The sequence below is a fragment of the Nomascus leucogenys genome, chromosome 16 (genome assembly GCF_006542625.1).
Source record: "Nomascus leucogenys isolate Asia chromosome 16, Asia_NLE_v1, whole genome shotgun sequence".
Lineage (NCBI taxonomy): Eukaryota > Metazoa > Chordata > Mammalia > Primates > Hylobatidae > Nomascus > Nomascus leucogenys.
In genome coordinates, this window is record NC_044396.1 from 4,777,398 (window position 1) to 4,799,272 (window position 21,875).

The window sequence follows — 21,875 nt, forward strand, 5'->3', positions numbered from 1 at the left end:
TACAATGGCTTCTTTTAACATGTTTGGTTTTCTTCCCAATTTGAAAAGCATGTTTATGTTGACACTCCAGCTAATGTAAACAGATGGGATCTAACATGTTCTTGAATAGTTCATATTCACTACTATGTTCATGATTGCTCTTTCGCAGTGAATATGGGGACCAGTAGATAACACAAGTAGCATTAAAGGAAACCTTTTCTTTTGCAGTGTCTGCAGTGAAGCACTAAGTTACTTCCTCACTCTAACATCAGAAAGTCATCGAGAAGCCTGGACTAACTTACTGCTTTTGTTTCTAACTAAAGTTCTAAAGATAAGCGATAATAGGGTAAGTAAGAGGCTTCGAATCCAGCCCCACATTTCTAGCCCGATTCGCATTGGGATGCCGGGTCCCAGAGCCGCCGTGCAAGAGCTCTCAGAGACGAATCAAGCGTGCCCAGGCTGCACTGCTGCTTGTGCAAAGCCACCAGTGGCCTTGCTGTATCTTCCTCAGTCCTTGCTTGTCTCCCTCCTTACCCAGCTTTGTTCACTAATAGCAGTTCTCTAGGGGATTCAGTAGGTGAGGGATCAGAATCCCTTGGGATACCTTGACAAGTTCCTGGATTCCCTCAACATTGAAATTCCCATTATGACCCCAGGAGTCTCCCCCTTTTACCCATTTTGAAAACTGCTGTCCAACCACCTCATGGCCTTGTACTCTGCCTACTACTCAAGACTACATCTGGTTCCTGGGCCTGTGCTCTGGGCTGCAGCTCTTCCTTTGGCATATTTAGTGGTTCCAGGTAACCCAGAGTCCCTAGTGAATGGGCCTCATCTAAGAATTTTAAACCAGTAGAAATAAAATACACATATATGACTGTAAATATAAGTGCATATTTATTTTAAGGTTTTCAAAAATGTACATTCTACTGTTACAAAACAAAATAGCAACTTACAGCTCACACATACGGAAACAGGTTGCTTTGCTGTGACCCTAGAATAGGTTTAAAAATGCCTAGTGATGTGGCCCATTACTTGAAAGGCCAAGGGCTCTAAATCCCAGCCTCTGTTACTCCACAGCTGGCTTTTTTTTTTTTTTTTTTTTTTTTTGCCGTAATATGTCTCACTGCTTCCCTGGATCCGGAGGGGCACAGAGGGGTAGGAAAGGAGGCTGCAGACTAGAGTTCAGAGATAAAGGAACTACTGTGAAGATACAGCCAAAGTATAGCAATTGAACTGTACATGTGAAACGTTAATGTAGCTTTCTTTGCCTGAAGAACTGTTTAGATTTTATATTGCAGTGTTAGGTAGAATTTTCCCCAAAACTTAAAATTTCTATGTAACAAAAGATAAAATTTCAGTAACCCACAGCTTATAAAAACTCAACTCTAGTTTGTACTCAGTTGCCTGCTTTTGCTTATTACCCAGGAAAAACAGTGCTAAATTACTAAAAGTTTGTCAAAGATATACAGGCAAATGTTTTTCAAAATAAGGATATGTAAGTGAATAGTGTTGGTATGAAGTGAGTTTTTCTAACACTTCTGTCTCTCAGTTCCACAACCCACAGAGTCACTGCCTGCTGTGGACCCTGCTTTCCTGGCTCCCGTGATGGAGCCCCAGAGTAGTGTGACTCTAGGCAGTTTAAGGCTCTGCAGTTTGCAATCACTACTAATGGAGAAATTCATTTTCCCTGCAGTTTAAAGCTCATGCATCATTCTACTACCCTCTCTTATGTGAAATTATGCAATTTGACTTGATTCCTGAACTTCGTGCTGTTCTTAGAAGATTTTTTCTGCGAATCGGAGTAGTTTTTCAGATATCACAACCACCTGAACAGGAACTTGGAATAAACAAGCAATGATGGGAACTTAATATTTTTGTTGGCGTTTACATCCCTCCACTCTTTAAAAGGATGCTGGAGCTGAGGTTTCCTACGTGAAAAATGATTTCTCTGGATTGCAGTGTCTGAGAGTTACTGGTAAAGATGCTTAGAAGTCTTAACTCAAACTTGCAACACTCCAGTCCCTTTTTAGTACTGGCGGATTTTGTGTGTTATGTTGGCCTCATGTTGAGCAGAAAGCCTGTTTAAACAGTGTCAGCTCATGCTCACGGGTCCTTCCCTGTCTTCCACGGCAGGAAAAGCCCCACATATTTTTGGCAGGTGTGGAAGTGAAACTTACCCAAAGAACTATAGATGTAAAGATTGGACTTCTACAAGAAGTACAACTCAGGAGAGCTGTATTTTGAAGGATAAAATGTTTATAATTGGGGAGTGGGGAGAGAAGAAGAAATTATTGTTCATGGTAAAAGATATTTAGCAACTATGGTATTCTTATTCTGAAGATTTTTGCACACTCAGGCTATCTGAGATACTGGTAATCATCCTGTGAAAAATGTACAGAGATGCAGGTCTGTAATATAAAAATCTTAAACATTATATAGTTCTTCCTGCACTGTTTTCTTTCTTTATTTTCTTATTCATTGGCTAAATACCCATAATATTTTGTCAAATGCACTAAACATTTGGGTGGAACTTTCTTTTTTATTTTGTGGGGATTTTTAGTTTTGCCCTTTTTGGTAGGTGGTGATTTTGAGGCTTTAACATGCCCAGAAGCTGTTGTGGCCGACACTTCAACAACAGGGGAAAAAAAGGTAGAAAATATCCCTACTGACAGTAACTACCTGTCACATATTTCTCTTAGGGCTTTTAAAGATGAGCCATTAAAATAGAATGATCCTTTATGGACCAAAACTTGAATCACTGCAAAATGAATCCAGATTGCTGTCATTTTCTTTTCTTTTGGGTGGTGGGGCTTGATGTAGATTTTACTCTATGTACAGAATTTAATGTTGAATATATTAAAATAACAAATCTGGCATGGTTTGCGGAGGTTAGATTTACTGGAAATGTATTCATACTGTGAATTGTGCTCTGATGGTTAAAAGACAAGATTGTCAAGCATTCCGTATTAACAGTGGATGTAGAAAATTTTTTCAGATGGATAAAATGTATATGGTACAGATGTAAAGTTTTCTATGTAAAAAATTCTGTACAACTTTCTGTACAATATTGATTCTCATCTGGCATATTCTAATCAGGTTATAGGTCAATAAAGTTTTTGAATTATTTCATCAGTGCAATCAAAACCTGTATAACCCACCCCCATGTTTCATTGATTCTGTTCTATTAAGGCCGAACAACAATGGAAAAGACATTTTCAGCTAGAACTACAAATTCAATATTGTTTGGTTCTGGTATTTTCTTTCTAGCTTCTAGCATTAGATCCTCCCTTACACTGTACTTACCATAGGATACTCATTTTTAAGGCAATTTTTAAAATTTTAATTTATTTATCTTAGAGACTGGATCTCACTTTGTTGTCTCGGCTAGAGTGCAGTGGTATGAGCACAGCTCACTGTAGCCTCAAACTGGGCTTACGATTCTCACACTCCACCCTTCCCAGTAGTGAGGACTATAGGCACACACCACTACACTTGCCTAATTAAAAAAATTTTTTTTTGTAGAGATGGGATCTCACTATATTGCCCAGGCTGGTCTCAAACTCTTGGACCTGAAGTGATCCTCCCAACTCAGCCTCCCAAAGTAAGTGCTGGGATTATAGGCGTGAGCCACCATATCCCGCCCAAAAATCTTTTAATATTTTTTGCATATTAATAACCTAGCATCAGGCTATACTACTTGAATGCTAAAAAGAGCTAAAGTTCTCTTCAGCACAGTTTGCAATATTGTATGTTCGAGGAGTCAGTTGAAGTTGTGTGGTACATGGCATTAAACAAAAAGGGAATGTGTCAGTATCATCTAACATGGTTGTGTTAAAGAGGAAAAGTATTCAGTCTTTGCTTTCACACCTCTCTTAGATAATGAACAGTTACTGAACAATGCATTTGTAAGTAAGTGTGCCATATTTGTTACACCTAAGACAACTCTAGCTCTGTTCAAGCCCAACTGGATGCTAGAGCTGGGAGCCACCGTGACCTTGAAGTGCTCCACACAACCTGGCAGTTGACTATTTAATGTTGTCGTATCAGGACTCTTCCCCTAGAAGAGTCAGAGGCTTTCTTCTTACTTTCAGATAACAACAAATTTTTACGAGTAAAGCAAACAAACAATGGTCCGATTAGAAAATCAAATAAAAATTTACAAGTAGCCAAAACTCAAAATATCAGTAATTTAATTGTGGCAAATTTATCTGATATTGTCTACCATTAATTAATTACATCAGAGGAGAAGTATTAGAGAAGCAGTGCCTGGGGATGTTCTCAGCTGTCATGGTTCTGAAGATTCTAATCTGAGTCAGAATTTCATAATTTGAATGACACTTTCCTTTTTTAGAAGTATCACTGACTGAGTGATTGATTAGAAAACTCACATGGACTCACTTATCCAAGGTTCCATGGTGGAACAAGAAGACTCTAGTCTGTCTCTCTGTCCTTGACTCCCGGGTGTCTCCACCTCTATTCAACCTCTAGAAAACTAGTCTAGAAAGCTCCATAGTAGTTAAAAAGATTTTAGTAATTAATTAAAATAAAAATTTATTTATATCAAGAAGTAGTTACATCATATAAATTAGTAACAAGACAAATGCCTTCATTGGCATAAAAATAAAAGCAGAAAGATGTAACATTTAACGTATGGCTTACAAAAATACAAGCAATTACAGTTCCCTTCATTTCTACTGTATCAGTAGCTACAAATGACATGAAATAATAGGACACTTGATTGCATCACACAGAAACTGGAATAATCACAGCTACAATAGATGTACCTACTAAATGAATTCTTTTGCATCGAGGTAACAATGGAAAAAATGTGCATGTAACAAAGGGGGAGTCGTCTGGTTTTACAGGACGGTTAAGACACTTACCTTATCTTAATGACAAGCAGAATTCAATATAATGCACATATGGTAGTTCAATCCAGTTCATTACCACCCTAATTTATGACAAAATTGTGCAAAAATAATCTATACAATTCTATTATATAAATCAATAATCATGGCCTTTTATTTATGTACACAATATACATCATGATAAAAATAATTTTATATACAGATATGATGGAAAAAAAGTAACTTTCAGGTAGGGGCCAAAAGTAGCACATATTATTAAAGGTACAGATTTACCATTCCTTTCAAGGCACTTCTGGGTCCAATACAGGTTTATTTTAACCGTGTGCAGTCGACAGGCTCTGCCAAGTGAAAGTGCCTGGTTTTCCAGGAATCTGCTGCTGCTCCTGGTTCAGCTGCTCTGCCATGAAGCGTTTCAGCGTTTCTGAAGTGCCAGGGCGGAGCCAGAGCTCAGTTGCTACAGAGTTTGATCCGTCATCCCCTATGTGTTTCATGATGTCATCAGGGTCAACCAGTGAACTCTCATCATCTACAGGAGGCAAGGGACACGGCTCAGGTAACACAGGTGGCAGGCAGGAGACATAAGCGCAGGTCTCTTGTAGTCCAACTCATTACAACTCAGCATTTCCCCACAATGTCATATCCTGAACTCTACTGTTTGTTTTGGTTAGACTCACCCCACCCTATTTTAGAGGGAGGAGAGTCGGCCCACAAAGGTGCCAATTTTGTAAAACAAAAAATGATCAACTGAGTAAGCTGACTCCATGCCACTAGCAACCAGAGGGATTCTAAGTATATCAAAGGCACCTCTCCACAAAACAAAGTCAACAGCAGGAATGTAGATAGTCTTATTTTGTAACTGTTACCTCAGGAGAAGCCTAATGGCTACACATAAAATTTTTTTTTTTAAAGCAAGGTTTGGGGAATACTCTTCAACCTACAACACTGCTATAAGGAAATTATTTTGGGAAAACACTAATTGGCATAAGATTACTTCCATTCTTAAAACACCTAATCTAAGAAGGCCATGTCCAGTCAATGAAGAGGTAGCTCTTGCTTCATTCTTTAATTGAATTTGATTGTACTCAATTTCTATCTGTATTTTACTTATTATTAGGTATAATAATAGGAAAATCTGTCTTCCTACCCTGTGATGTCATATTCTTTTTTTTTTTTTAATTACATCTCCTGGTCTGTGAAGGATTGGTATGTGCAATCAATCCACATCATAACAAAAAGCTCCTGTTTGAAAGGACAATGTTAAAAAACTGTAGACATTAAAAACCTTCTGAAAAAGATTCTTAAAATGCTATCTTCTCTCAAATATATTCCTGTTAAATATTAATTCAGTTTGTTGGGTCTAAAAGAAAATGCCTTATAGCTGGAAAGAAGACATCCTTTCCCACTGTCCCATCAATTAACCATGTCTGCTTGTGTTTGGTATGGAATTACCACCATTAGAATACACCACACCTTGACTGCTAGATAGATAGTGTATGAGTACAGTTTTAAATAAACACAGTATTAAAGGTAGGATCTAAAAAAATCCTGAGAGATTATTATAATGTGGATTAACAGATTAAAGAGTATTTCCCAAATAGACCACTCCAGTATTTGCTAAAACTATTATTATTACCAATATGAAATTGTCCCATTATCCCAGTGACTAATAGCATTGGTATAAAAAAGGTGGTATAGGGCTGGCAGGGTAGCTCGTTAGGTGTCTAAGGAACCATCCTGCCTTGTGCTCTATGACTAGCTTTAACCTGCAAGTCACGAAAATACACTCATAATGAGGAGACTAGCTTTATTTGACTTCTGAGGCTTTGTTTGTCCATGGTGTGGAAAGCCAAATAAGAAGGTAAAACTTTTCTTTGTAGTACTACAAATTTACAGCATAAGTGTTAAAGAACTCAAAGTCTTTAGGCTAATTTCTAGTAATGTTTTACTTTAGTAAAGTGATTACTATATCATATAGCATTTTCTCTGCTGAAAGCAAAGCCTGGATATGTTTAATAAGCAAAAACTATTTTATCTGTTTAGACTCCACTCTAAAATGGGCACTCTCTCTGATAGAGAAAATCTGATGCAAACTTAATCCGGAGGTCTGGTTTTGCTCAATAGTTACTATGTCTTGGGCCATACAACTAACTCAAAGGACTTCAAACTCATCCCATCTATCCCTCAGACGTTAGTGAAAGTCTTGAGTGAGAAAGTTTAAAGTTCATACAGGATTCTGCTATAGGCCATTACACTTGGTCATTTACCTGTATTAATAGGTTTATTGTGAAATTCATTCAGTCTTCGCATTCGTTCTTCGTTTCTCATTCTAAGCTGATCAACATTTACACTGGATATAGATTTTAGGGAGAGACCATCTGGTGCTACATTAGGATGACTGCTATCCTGTAGTTAGAAAACAGAACTTCAGAAAGTCATTAACACAAAATATGTTCACAAATCAGTGAATCAGGTCCAGGCATGGTGACTCTCGCCTGTAATCCCAGCACTTTGGGAAGCCAAGGTGGGCAGATCACCTGAAGTCAGGAGTTCAAGACTAGCCTGGCCAACATGGTGGAACCCCATCTCTACTAAAAATACAAATTAGCTGGGCATGGTGGCAGGCGCCTGTAGTCCCCAGCTACTTGGGAGGCTGAGGTAGAAGGCGGAGGTTGCAGTGAGCTGAGATTGTGCCACTGGACTCCAGCCTGGGAGACAGAGACTCCATCTCAGAAAAAAAAAAAAAAAAAAAAAAAAAAAAACAGAAAAACCAGCAAATCAAAACATCCTCTTGCCCTCAAATGTACATTGTGATGAACAAAATAAAACAAATGAAAATATGGAGCACGTATATTATGGCTCCTATGCTTATCCATGCAAGCTCAGATGACTCAGTCAAGGATAAGGAGTAACATTTGTGATGACAGAAATGCTGCCAGTCTGGATAAAGCTTGAGAATTATAGGACACAAAAGGAAAAAACTGAAGTGGCGGGGGCTGAGACTCAGTCCAGCTGTAATCAAGACAGTGTGGTACTGACATAAGAAAAGACATGTAGATCAATGGAAGATTAAGAAGAATACAGAAATAAATCCTTATGTTTATGGACAGAGTTAACAAAATGCAATGGGAGAACAGTCTTTCAACAAATGCTGCTAGAACCACTGGATGGCCACATGCAAAAGAATGGACTTGGACCCCTGCACCTCACAGCCTATGCAAAAATTAAAGTGTATTTAAGAACAAACTGAAAGAAAACAAGTACATCTTCATGATCTTGTGCTAGGCAATGGTTTCTTAAGTAAGACACCAAAAGCCCAAGAAAGATGAGTTGGACCTCACCAAAATTAAAAACTTCTATGCTTCAAAGAACACCATCAAGAAAGTTAAAAAGATACAGAATGGGAAAAAAGATCTGAAAATCACACATTGATAACTAGACTTGTAGCCAGATGTAAAAGAACTCTTACAACTCAATAAAAAGACAATTTAATTTGAAAATGGGCAAAGGGCTGGGCTCGGTGGCTCATGCCTGTAATCCCAGCACTCTGGGAGGCCGAGGCAGGCGGATCACACGAGGTTAGGAGTTCGAGACCAGCCTGGCCAACATGGCGAAACCCCGTCTCTACTAAAAATACAAAACTTAGCCAGGCGTGTTGCCATGCACCTGTAATCCCAGCTACTCGGGAGGCTGAGGCAGGAGAATCCCTTGAACCCCATTGGGGCAGAGGGTGCAGTATGCTGAGATCATGCCACCGCACTCCAGCCTAGGTGACAGAGCAAGACTCTGTATCAAAAAAAAAAAAAAAAAATCAAATCAGCACAGGATTTGAATAGACATATCTCCTAAGAAAATATACAACTGGCTAATAAGCACATGAAAAGATGTTCAATATCATTACAGAAATGCAACTCAAAACCACCATGACACCACTTTACACTCAATAGATGGCTAAAATCAAAAGACACTAAGTGATGGCCAGGATATAGAGAAATTACAACCTTCATACACTGATGATGGGAAGGTAAAATGGTACAGCCACTTTGGAAAACAGTCTGGTACTTCCTCAAAATGCTAAATACAAAGTGTCCATATAACCCAACAGTTTCCTCCTAGGTATATATATATATTCAAGAGTAATAAAAACATCAAAAACTTGTACATGAACATTAATAGTATCCATAATAGCTAAAAAGTGAAAACAACCCAAATATCTATTAATTGTTAAATGGATAAACAAAATGTGGGATACTAATACAGTGGAAAATTATTCAACACTAAAGAGGCTTCAGTACTGGCACATGCTACAACATGAATGACCTTCAAAAGAAGAAAGACAAATCCAGTCACACATAGTCATACAGTGTATGATCTCATTTATATGAAATGTCCAGAAAAGGCACATCTATAGAAACCAAAGTAGATTGGTGGTTGCCTAAGGCAAAAAGCAAAGCTATTTTCACCTGGTAATGTTGTATATGTAATAACGCTAATAGCAACATCTGTTACTTGGTGAGGTCTCTGCATACTTGGCTCAGTGCTAAATACTTCACATATAACTGTATCTTCACGTCATATATAAGGAAACACACACAGAGTTTAAGAAATTGCCCAAGCTGCCTACCCAACAAGGAGGTGACATTGTTGGGACATAAACTCCAAAGCCTCTACTTTTTACTGGCTATACTATAAAGCTGGGGAGCAGAGTGAGGAGAACATGGGTTTGAATCTCAGCCTTCTTGCCCATGTGACCTTGGCAAGTCATTTGAGCAAAATGAAGATGATGCCTATATCACAGAATTAGGTTATTATGAAGCTTTTCAATAAATGACATCAGTTCCTCCTTGTGCCTCTCTGAAATCTATTTATTCTGCAGGAGAAGAAGGAAGGTTGGGATGCAGAGCTACTTACAGCCACCCCAGGAGACAAGAAAATACTATTATTATCTGGAAGAAGCCAAAGCAGCAGAATTCAATAGCTACCCAAGGTCATCCAGTCAAGGCAGAGCCTAGATTCACACCCATGTCTGAATTTCAAGCAAGTGCTCTTTCTTTATTGGGCCACACAGATTTAGCACGGGTCAGAACCCAGACCTCTCATTCTTCTAAGTTGAAAAGGGGGAGAAAAGTTTCATACATACAATGTCTAGTCCTTTCCATTTGTTCCTCCTGCGCTCCCGCGCAGAGGACAACTGTGATGGTGGAGGGAGGACGTCATCTTCAATGGCAGGATATGTCTCACCGTAAGCCCCTAAGAGGACCCCGAAAAGCAGAAGGAGTCTTAATACCGCTTCAAATCTTACCCAGAGCTAAACCAAGAGCCTGTCTTTTAATTACTAAGATTTTGCTTACAATACCATGAAATACACTCAATATAAGTGTACATACACAGTTCGGTGATTTTTTTAGTAAATTTACAGAGTTGTGCAATCATCACTTTAAAGTAGAACATTTCCATCACCTTAAACAGCTCCTTTGTGCCCACTGGCAATCACTCCCCACTCCTACCTGCTGGCCCCGGGCAAACACTGCTCTGTTTCAATAGATTTACCTTACCTAACACCAAACATAAATGGAATTCTACAACTTAATCTTTTGTGTCTTTTTACTTAGCAATAAGGTGTCTGAGATTCATCTATGCTGTGCCATGTTTAAGTTGTTTATTACATTTTACTGCTGAATAATACTCCATCATATGGATACATCATATTTTGTCTATGCATTTACCAGTAGATGGACATTTGCTAGTTGCTAGCAATTATGAATAACACTTCTATGAACATTCACATTCAAGTTTTTGTGTGGACGTATCTTCTCATTTCTTTGGGTTATAGAACAGAAATGAAATTGCTGGGTATTATGGTTAACTCTGTTCTGCATTTTGAGGAACTACCAACCTGTTTACATTTTACATTGTAAGAGGGTTCCAATTTCCCCACATCCTCACCAACACTTGGTGTTGTCGGTCTTTTTGCTTATAATCATTCTAGTGGACCAGTAGCTAATTTGACATGGACAAATAGCCTACAACATCTACAGTAACCTCCATAACTCCTTTGAAAAAATTATACCTAAAGTTAGAATAATACAAATACTTAGAATCACCATTAGTTACTTTGTCAATTTCTATATATATTTGGGGGGATGTTGTTTTTGCCAAGCCTCTTTGCTACACCAGTAAGTTGGAGACATCATGGCATTTTGTCTCTAAATATTTCAGTGTGTATCCTCTTAAGAACAAGGACTGGCTCCTACACTGCAAAAACCTAATTATAACATTCAGAAAATTTAACATTTATACAACACTATCATTGTTTAACATATAATTGATATTCAGATTTTCCAAATGTATACTGTATGGGTTTTTAAAAATAGGAATAACTTTTATTGAATAAGATGCGGGGCTTTCTATAGTTCTAAGATAAGTTTTGGGTCCTTCCATGCCATTTAGTAGCTCATTTTCTTTTAGCTCTGAAAAATATTGCATTGTCTGGATGTACCACACTTTATCCATTCACCTACTGAAAGACATCTTGGCTGCTTCCAAGTTTTAGCAATTATGAATAAAGGTGCTATAAATATCTGTGTGCCAGTTTCTTTATGGACAAGTTTTCAACTCCCTTAGGCAAATACCAAGGAGTGTATATGCTGAACTGTATGGTAAGAATATGCTTATTTTTGTAAGAAACTGCCACACTGTATTCCAAAATTGACTACAATTTTGCATGCCCACCAGCAATGAATGAGAGTTCCTATTGCTCCATAACCTTGCCAGCATTTGGTGTCAGTGTTTTGAATGCTGGCCATTCTAGCATGTGGTGGTATCTCATTTTAATTTACAATTCTCTAATGTGTTACCAGGCAGGTCCTTGTTCTTAGAGCTCCGAGCTCCCAAGATGGTGGAGGGCCGCTTCCAAGATGGCAGCAAGCCTCTTGTTCTCTGACCTGGGGTTCTTGGCCTCACAGATTCCAAGGAATGGAATCTTGGGCCATGCGGTGAATGTTATAGCTCTATGAGAAGGCGTGGGTCACAGAAGAGAACCGTGGAACCCAGTGACTAGTGTTCAGCTCTATTAGGACAAACCCGGGCACTTAGCTGTGCAGGAACAATGGCAAGCCTTTAGCCTGATTGGGAGCAGCAATGGGCGCCACCCGGCTGGATCAGAAGTGCAGCGGACACCCTGCCAGATCTGGAGGGGTGGAAGTCAGTGGCAGGTCTGCGACGGCGGCAAATAGCACTGGCAGACGGCAAGCGAAAGCTCAGCTCGAGCCATAACATGGACCAGAAGAGCATGCAGTTCCAAGATTTAATAGAGTGAAAATAGAGTTCCCATACAATGGGAGGGGACCCAAAGCGGGTTACCACTCCCAGCTCGAATGCCTGGGGTCTATATCCCAATCACTGTCCCTCTCCCTGTGCTCTCAGGCGATATATGATTTGACTATTTTTTTACCTCCTGCTTTAGCCTAATTTGTATTTTAGTGAGCCCTCTTTACTACCTGATTGGTTGCGTGTGAGCTGAGTTACAAGCCCTGTGTTTAAAGGTGGGGGCAGTCACCTTCCCAGCTAAGCTTAGGAATTCTTAGTCGGCCTAGATTTGAAATCCAGCTAGTCCTGTCTCTCAATAGCATCCTTTCATAGTCTTGTTATCTGTATGGTGATGTGTGGTGCAAGTCTTGCTCAATCTTTTAATCAGGTTTTTTGTTTTCTCATTGTTGAGTTTTAAGATTTCTTTGTATATTTTGGATAACAGTCCTTTATCTGATGTGTCTTTTGCAAATATTTTCTTACAGTCTCTGTCCTGTCTTCTCATTCTCTTAATTAAAGTGTCTTTTATAGAGCAGAGCAGGTTTTAAATTTTTACAAAGTCCGGCTTATCAATTATTTCTTTTATGAATTGTGCCTTTGCTTTTGTATCTAAAAGTCATCACCATACCCAAGGTCATCTAGATTTTCTGTTGTTATCATCTATGAGTTTTACAATTTAGCATTTTACATTTAGGTGTAAGATCGACTTTGAGTTAATTTTTGTGAAGGGTGTAAGATCTATGTTTATTTGTTCACATGCAGATGTCCTGTTGTCCCAGCATTATTTGTAGAAAAGACTATCTTTTCTCCATCATAATACTGCCTTTAGTCCTTTGTCAGAGATCAGCTGACAGTATTTGCATGAGTCTATTTCTTTCTTTTTTTGAGACAAGGTCTTTCTCTGTTGCCCAGGCTGGAGTTTAGTGGCGTGATCATAGCTCACAGCAGCCTTGAACTTCCAGGCTCAAGTAATCCTCCCAACTCAGCCTCCCAAATAGCTAGGACTTCAGGTGTGTGCCACCACATCAGCTAAAATATTTTTTTTGTAGGGACAAGGTCTTGCTTTGTTGCCCAGGCTGGTCTCAAACTCCTGGCCTCAAGTAGCCTTCCAAAGTTCCAGAACTACAGGTGTGAGCCACTGTGCCCAGCCTGCTTGAGTCTATTTCTGGGCTCCATATTCCATTCAACTGGTCTATTTGTCTATTCTTTCACCAATGCCACACTGTCTTGTTTATTATAACTTTATCATAACTCTTGAAGTCAGCTGTGAGAGTCCTCCAACTCTGTTCTCTTTAAACATTGTGCTGGCTATTCTGGATCTTTTGCCTTTCCAAATGAACTTTAGAATCAGTTTGTTGTTATCCACATAACTTGCTGGGATTTTTATTGGGATTGTACTGAATCTATAGATCAAGTTGAGAAGACCTGACATCTTGACGATACTGAGTCATCCTGTGCATGGTCATGGAATATATCTCCATTTATTTAGTAGTCCTTCAATTTCATCAGTTTTGTAGTTTTCCTCAGGCAGTTCTAGACGGATGGATGGATGGATGGATGGATGGATGGATGGATGGATGGATAGATAGATAGATAGATAGATAGATAGATAGATAGATAGATTTATACCTCAGTATTTCTTGGGGGAATGCTAATGTAAGTGGTATTGTGTTTTTAATTTTTAATTTCAAATTTCATTTGTACACTGCTGGCATATTGTAAAGTGACTGACTTTTATATATTAATCTTGTATCCCGCAACTTTATTATAACTGCTTACTAGTTCCAGGCATTTTTTAGTTGATTCCTTCAGATTTTCTATAGACAATCATGTCATCTGTGAAGAAAAACAATTCTATTTCTCCCTTTCCAATCACACCTTTTATTTCCTTTTCTGCCTTACTGCTAATATTAGCGAAGACTTCCAGTATGATGTTAATCAGTGGTGAGAAAGGACATCCTGATCTTAGCAGGAAAGCTTCCAGTTTCTCATCATTATGATGTTAGCTGTAGGACTTTTGTAGATGTTTTTTAACAAGTTGCAGAAGTTTCCCCTCTATTCCGAGTTTGCTGAGTTACCATAAATGGGTGGTAGACTTTAGGTTATCAGATTTGTGGGCATAGAGTTGTATGGTATTCTTGGACTATGTTTTTTGTTGTTGTTGTTGTTGTTGTTTTAATTAAAACACTGAGGTTTATTTCACATGCATATTTTTGTCTCCCCACCATTTCCATGTCTGACCACCACTACTACTATGGCCTATCATAACATTCCATACATACTTAAAACCAAGCAAAGGGTGGAGCTGCATCCTTAAAAACTAAACAGGTATTTTGGACAACACATTCTTGGCAATGGAACCTGGACAACATTTATCAAACACGGTAGGGAAAGTTCTCACTCTGCATTATAAAAAGGATAGCCAGATATCAACTGTTAGACAGAAATTAAATAAGACGGAAAATTTTTAACAAATTGTTTAAACTATTTTCTTAAAGTGATTTCCTCCGCTGCCAGAGATCTTGAATAGCCTCCTGACAATCATCCAGAAGCAATTCTTCACATAATTAATGAGCTTGGCTTCCACTTTGGGAAAAGAACTACCTTTTCCTATACTTGCTTGCATTTTTGCTTTAATGTCTTCTACAGAACTAGGTCCTTTTGGTGTTTTAGGAGTTTTTTCCTGTTTTTTTGAAGGATTCTTGTCCTTTTGATCTTGGTGTTGATGATGCTTTTGAGTCTTTTCCATTCTGATTTGACTTTTGTGCATTTCTGGCTGGAGTATCTTGTATAGATTTCTTCACTGGTGCTTTTTTTTTTTTTTTTTTTGAGACAGAGTCTCGCTGTCGCCCAGGCTGGAGTGCAGTGGCACGATCTCGGCTCACTGCAGGCTCCGCCCCCCGGGGTTCACGCCATTCTCCTGCCTCAGCCTCCCGAGTAGCTGGGACTACAGGCGCCCGCCACCTCGCCCGGCTAGTTTTTTTTATATTTTTAGTAGAGACGGGGTTTCACTGCGTTAGCCAGGATGGTCTCGATCTCCTGACCCCGTGATCCGCCCACCTCGGCCTCCCAAAGTGCTGGGATTACAGGCGTGAGCCACCGCGCCCAGCCCACTGGTGCTTTTTCTTCAGCTTCCTCATCATCAAAATCATCATCATCTTCAGCAGCAGCAAGTTTTGCTTTTTTCTTTGGAACCTTGCTGCCACCTCCAGGGGTAGACTGCTTTCCAGATATACTTAAGAGTTTCACATCCTCCTCCTCTTCATCTTCTGATTCTGCATCTTCCTCCACAGCTACTAAGTGCTGCCCACTAATAGGCACTGGCCCTGAAGCACACATCAACCGAAAGACCACTGGTGATGTTATTTCAAAGCCCCCAAGGGAAACCATTGGCTGTACAGACATTTTCAAAGTTGCCAGTGTTACTTTAATTGGACTGCCTTCGTAATTCATTGCCTCTGCTTCAACAATGTGCAATTCATCCTTTGCACCAGCACCTAAACTGAACATTGTTAAAGATAACTGGTGCTCATTTTCATCATTGTCCATCTTAAAGTGATAATCTTTGTCGGCCTTTAGTTCACAACTGAAAAGATAGTTCTGGGGCCTCAGGGCTCATCAAATCTTCCATCAGGTGGTGGCATGCACTTAGGTGGGAAAGAAGGTGGATGGACATAAACGACCATTTCTCAAGAGAACAGCCGTGCAAAACGGAATCACACCAGGCTCCTCTTGGACTATGTTTTTTTTTTTTTTTTTTTTGAGACGCAGTCTTGCTCTGTCGCCCAGGCTGGAGTGCAGTGGCACGATCTCGGCTCACTGCAAGCCCCGCCTCCCGGGTTCATGCCATTCTCCTGCCTCAGCCTCCTGAATAGCTGGGACTTACAGGTGCCCACCACCTATTTTTTTTTTTTTTTTTTTTTTTGTATTTTTAGTAGAGACAGGGTTTCACTGTGTTAGCCAGGATGGTCTCGATCTCCTGACCTTGTGATCCGCCCTCCTCGGCCTCCCAAAGTGCTAGGATTACAGGCTTGAGCCACCGCGCCCGGCTGACTATGTTTTTAATGTTCGTGGGACCTGTAGTGATATGCCCCCCAACCTTATTACTATTATTATTATTATTATTATTATGCAGAATCTCACTCTGTCGCCCAGGCTGGAGTGCAGTGGCACGATTTCAGCTCACTGTAACCTCCACCTCCTGGTTCAAGCGATTCTCCTGCCACAGCCTCCCAGATTGCTGGGACTATAGGCACGTGCCACCATGCCTGGCTAATCTTTGTATTTTTAGTAGAGACGGGGTTCTGCCATGTTGACCAGGCTGGTCTCGAACTCCTGACTTCAGGTGATCCACCCACCTCAGCCTCTCAAAGTGCTGGGATTACAGGTGTGAGTTACCATGCCCAGCTAGATAGGCTCTGTTTCTGATATTAGTAATTTGTCTTCTCTTTTATTAGCTTGGCTAGAGGCTTACTGATCTTCTCAGAAATAACTCTTGGTTTCATTGATTTTCTCTATTGATTTCCTGTTTTCAATTTCATTGATTTCTGCTCCAATTTTTATTTCTCCTCTTCTGCTTACTTTGGATTTAATTATTTTCTAATTTTCTTATGTGGAAGCTTAGAATACTGATTTTAGATCTTTCTACTTTCTTCATGTATGCACAGTCAATGCTATAAATTTAAGCATCTTAAAAATTTACCAATTTTTGGCTGGGCACAGTGGCTCACGCCTATAATCCCAGCACTTTGGGAGGCCAAGGCAGGTGGATCACCTGAGGTCAGGAGTTCGAGACCAGCCTGGCCAACACGGTGAAACCCCATCTCTACTAAAAATACAAAAATTAGCCAGGCGTGGTGGCAGGCGCCTATAATCCCAGCTACTTGGGAGGCTGAGTCAGGAGAATCGCTTGAACCCAGGAGGTGGAGGTTGCAGTGAGCCAAGATCACGCCATCATGCTCCAGCCTGGGGACAACAGCAAGACTTTGTCTAAAAAAAAAAAAAAAAAAAAAAAAAATTCCCAATTTTTTAAACTTTTACATAGTCTGGCTTATCAATTATTTGTTTCATAAATTGTGGCTTTGGTTTTGTATCTAAAAGTCATCACCATATCCAAGGTCGTCTAGATTTTCTGTTGTTACCTTCTGTGAGTTTTAGAGTTTGGCATTTTACATTTAACTGAATGCATACATTAGGAAAGTAGAAAGACAAGCATTATTTCTGCTACCTCCTACAAGTTGAGAAGTTGTATTTTCATTTTCATTTAGATCAAAGTATTTTAAAATGTATTTTCATATTTTTTTCTCTGACCCATGAGTTATTTAGAAATGTGGCGTTTAATCTTCAAAGTATTTGGAGATTTTTCCAGCTATCTTTCTGTTATTGATTTCTAGTTTATTTCCATTGTGGTCTGGGGACAGATATTGTGTGATTTATCTTCTTTTACATCTGTTAAGGTTTGTTTTCTTGCCCAGATTGTAATCTGTCCTGGTGAATGTTCCATGTGACCCTGAGAAGAATATGTGTTCTGCTGTTGTTAATGAAGTTGTCTTTCGACATCCATTATATCCAGCTGGTTGACAGTGTTGCTGAACTCAACTATGTCCTTACTGATTTTGTCTCTGTCCATTTCTGATAGAGAGGTGTTAAAAATCTCCAGCCATAATAGTGGATTCAACTATTTCTCCTTGCCATTCTTTCGCTTTCTGACATGTATTTTGACACTTTGTGGTTAGGCATCTAAACGTTAAGAGCTAAAACTATATATAAAACTCTTAGAAGAAAGCATATGAGGAAAGCTTCATGGTATTGGATTTGGCAATGATGTCTTAGACGTGACACCAAAAGCACAGGCAACAAAAGAAAAGATAAATTGGACTGTATCAAAATTAAAAGCTCCTATGTATCAAAGGACACAATCAACAGAGTGAAAAGGCAACCCACTATGTAGAAAACATTTGCAAATCATGTATCTGATAAGGGGTAATATCCTGAATAGATAATAAAGAACTCCCACAACTCAATAACAAAAAAACTCTGATTTTAAAAATTAGCAAAGGTCTTAAATAGGTATTTCTTCAAAAATGATGTACAGTTAGTCAATAAGCACATGTAAAGATGTTCAACATCACTAATCATTACAGAAATGTAAGTCAAAACCACAATGAGATGCCACCTCACACCTGTAAGGATTGCTACTATTCAAAAAACAAAGTAACAAGTGTTGACAAGGATGTAGAGAAATCGGAACTTTTGTGCACTGCTGGTAGGAATGTAAAATGGTGCAGCTGCTGTGGAAAACAATGTGGTGAGTCTTCGAATAATTAAAAATAGAATTACTATAAGATCTAGCAAATGCTATCTCTTAGTGTTTACCCAAAAGAACTGAAAGCAGTGACTCCAACAGATAATGGTACACCTATTCATAGGAGCATTATTCACAACAGCCAAAAGGTGGAAGCAACTCAAGTGTCTACTGACAGATGACTGGATGAACAAAACGTGGTACACACATACAATGGAATATTATTCACAGCATTAAAAAAAGGGGAAATCTGGCTGGGTGTGGTAGCTCACACCTGTAATCTCAGCACTTTGGGAGGCCGCAGGAGGATCACTTAAGCTCAAGAGTTCGCGACCAACCTGGGCAACATGGTGAAACCCTGTCTCTACAAAAAATACAAAAATTATTCGGGCATGGTAGTGTGTGCCTGTAGTCTCAGCTACTTGGGAGGCTGAGGTAGGAGAATCATCTGAGCACAGGGAGGTCAAGGCTGCAGTGAGCCATGATCACACCACTGCACTCCAGCCTGGGTGGCAAGGGAGACCCTGTCTCTAAGGGGAAAAAAAAGAAAATCTGACACATGCTATAACATGGATAAACCTCAAAGACGTTATGTGAAGTGAAATAAGCCAGTCATCAAAGGATAAATACTGTATGATTCCACTTACATGAGGTCCTAGAGTAGTCAAACTTATGGAGATAGAAAGTAGAATGTTGGCTGCCAGGGGCTGGAGGGAAAGGGCAATGGGGAATTACTGTTTCATATGAAGAGTTTCTATTTTCAAGATGAGTTCCGGAGACGGATGATAGTGGTGGTTGCACAATAGAAATACTTAATGCCAATCAATGTACACTTTAAAATGGTTAAAATGGTAAATGTTATGTTTACGTGTATTTTACAATCAAAAAAACCCTATTTTTAAAAATAATGCACGGAAACCACCAGCTTTACATTCCTTAGAGCAGTGGTTAACACAGCCATGACTTATGCAGCATTTGCAGTGACTGTTAACCGTAAAGACTGCTGTATCTTTGCTCTAGTGTCATGCAATACTCCAACACACCATCTTGAGTGGCCCAGACCATCTTCACTGTTAGGAAGGAAGGTCTCATTTCCCTGACAAGCAATCTTCCCATCCCTGTCTCCTGCTGGTTTTATCTTTCCTTCTCTCTGCAGTGCATCTTCCTTGGAAAGGAAAAAGTCATTTAAAAAAAAAAAAAAAAAAAAAAAACGGCCACGTACAGTGGCTCATGCCTGTAATCCTAGCACTTTGGGAGGCTGAGGCAGGAGGATCCCTTGAGTCCAGGTGTTTGAGACCAGCCTGGGCAACATAGGGAGACCTCATCTCTACAAAAAATAAAAAAGATAACCAGGTATGGTGGTGCATGCTGTAGTCCCAATACTGTGCAATTCATCCTTTGCACCAGCACCAGCCCCTAAACTGAACGTTCTTAAAGATAACTGGTGCTCATTTTCATCATTATCTATCTTTAAGTGATAATCTTTGTCGGCCTTTAGTTCACAACCCCAAAGATAGTTCTGGGGCCTCAGGGCTCATCAAATCTTCCATCGGGTGGTAGCACGCACTTAGGTGGGAAAGAAGGTGGACGGAGATAAACGACCACTTCTCAAGAGAACAGCCGTGCAAAACGGAATCACACCAGGCTCTTGGACTATGTTTTTTTTTTTTTGAGACGGAGTCTTGCTCTGTCGCCTACTGGGGAGGCTGAGATGGGAGGAGCACTTGAGCCCAGGAATTTGAGGCTGTAGTGAGCAATGACTGCTGCTGCACTCCAGCCTGGGCGACAGAGCAAGACCCTGTCTCAAAAACAACAAAAAAAAAAACCATTAAGAGAAAAATATAAGTTAATTTGGAATTTTATCACAAGAAAATCTAAAGTAATTGGCCTGAAATACAACTAATATGTAGACTAGATCATTCCCTGATGGCCCTAGGATAGCAGAAACACTCATGATCAGAGTACATAATCATAAGTGTATACTACTTAAAAAAAAAAATCCCATGGTGCCTTTACTTATCTTCTGAAGACTAAATAAAAGTTTTATGACTTTTTTGACTGAAATATTAAGAGAACTATAAATAGATTAAAATAATTAAGGTACACACGCAGGTATAAGAAATAGTAGAGATTCCTTATACACTTTGTCCAGTTTCCCCCAATGGTAACATTTTGCAAAACTCAAGTATAATCTCACAACCAGGATATCGATACTGATACAATCCACAGATCTTATTCAAATTTACCATCTTACCAATACTCATTTGTGTGTTTTTCTGTGTGTATTAAGATCTATTATTATTTATTATTTTATTTCCCATTTACCTGTATGTATCTACCCCTGCAAACAAGTTGTTAAACAGTTCTCAAACCATAAGGATCCCTCTTCTTGCCCTTTTATAACTATATACACCTCTCCCTATCCCTCAACCCCGGCAACCACTAATCTGTTCTCAATTTCTTAATTTTATAATTTTAAAAATATTATGTAAATGGAATCATATAGTAGTATGTAACTTATTGGGATTGTCTTTTTTGCTCAGACTATTTCCCTGAAGAGGCATCCAAGTTTCAAAACTTTGTTCCTTTTTATTGCTGAGTGGTATTCCATGGCATGGATGTACCATGCCATGGAACCAGATGTACCTTCATCTACTGAAGGACATCTGGGCTGATTCCAGCATTTGGCATTAGAAATGAGGCTGTTACGAACATTCATGTACAGGTTTGTCAACTATTCCTAAGACTTTTAAAGTTCATTTCAGTAATTCTGATTTTGAAAACTTTGCAAGGCATATCTGATTAAAACAGAAAAAAGAATATTCCTCTTTTTTTTACCAACTTGTACAACAAAGAATACAGCACTGGCTTTTAAGTGTGGAGAAAGGTTTAATATTTAAACAATATAGCCTTAATAAAATAAATATACTCACCAATAAAAGCACTATCAGATTCCAATAATGAGTTTTTCAAGAAATCACTAGTGTCATCTCTGGGCTAAAAGAAACATGTTTCAATGACTATTTTTATTAGTTTTGTGTGGAAAAACAACAAATTTGTACTAAGAGGAGGCACAAGTTTCCACATTGTTCTCCCTAAAAGCAGAAGAGGATGGAGAGAGGTAGGACTGACTACATTCCAATGCTCAGAAAATACTGGAAAGCCTTAACACACACAATTCCTGCAAAGATGGTGATAGCAACGGAAGACAGTCTCTCTCCAGGCTACAGATTATACAAGCTAACACATTTACTCCCTAACTCCACTCCTTCCTGCCCGTTTATGGTTGAAGTCAAAAGGATCACATTACGACTGATGGAAAATATAATAGAGTATGAAGCAAAGACCCCAATTAAACATTAAGTCTTTAAGCCACTGCCAAGATTCATTCATCTGAATTTCCATAAACCTGTATAGCC

At 39.2% G+C, this 21,875-nt stretch overlaps 2 protein-coding genes and 1 pseudogene across 18 annotated transcripts in view; 1 reads left to right on the plus strand and 2 right to left on the minus strand.

Moving 5' to 3' along the window:
- ARFGEF1 (ADP ribosylation factor guanine nucleotide exchange factor 1) overlaps positions 1-4,144 on the plus strand; it is a 144,647-nt gene extending 140,503 nt beyond the window's left edge. For 2 of the 4 annotated variants that reach the window (XR_004026211.1, XM_030795203.1), the window contains exons 38-39: positions 208-325; positions 1,673-3,114. Coding sequence is in view for 2 of the 4 variants with exons in the window: in XM_030795203.1 (XP_030651063.1) it covers positions 208-325; positions 1,673-1,837 (283 nt within the window). In the remaining 2 variants the exon portion in view is untranslated. Of the gene's footprint in view, positions 1-207; positions 326-1,672; positions 3,115-3,501 lie in introns of those variants that run through there. The other 2 variants (XR_004026210.1, XM_003274798.2) reach the window with 2 other exon arrangements.
- An 8-nt stretch (positions 4,145-4,152) lies between these two features.
- CSPP1 (centrosome and spindle pole associated protein 1) overlaps positions 4,153-21,875 on the minus strand; it is a 137,720-nt gene continuing 119,997 nt past the window's right edge. For 10 of the 14 annotated variants that reach the window (XM_030795215.1, XM_030795214.1, XM_030795213.1 and 7 more), the window contains 4 exons: positions 21,390-21,453; positions 9,985-10,094; positions 7,112-7,250; positions 4,516-5,373 (listed from right to left, as the gene is read on the minus strand). In XM_030795215.1, coding sequence (XP_030651075.1) covers positions 5,162-5,373; positions 7,112-7,250; positions 9,985-10,094; positions 21,390-21,453 — 525 coding nt within the window. In that variant the 3' untranslated portion in view covers positions 4,516-5,161. Of the gene's footprint in view, positions 5,374-7,111; positions 7,251-9,984; positions 10,095-21,389; positions 21,454-21,875 lie in introns of all 14 variants that reach the window. The other 4 variants (XM_030795208.1, XM_030795212.1, XM_030795207.1 and 1 more) reach the window with 2 other exon arrangements.
- On the minus strand, positions 14,328-15,764 carry LOC105737624 (annotated as a pseudogene).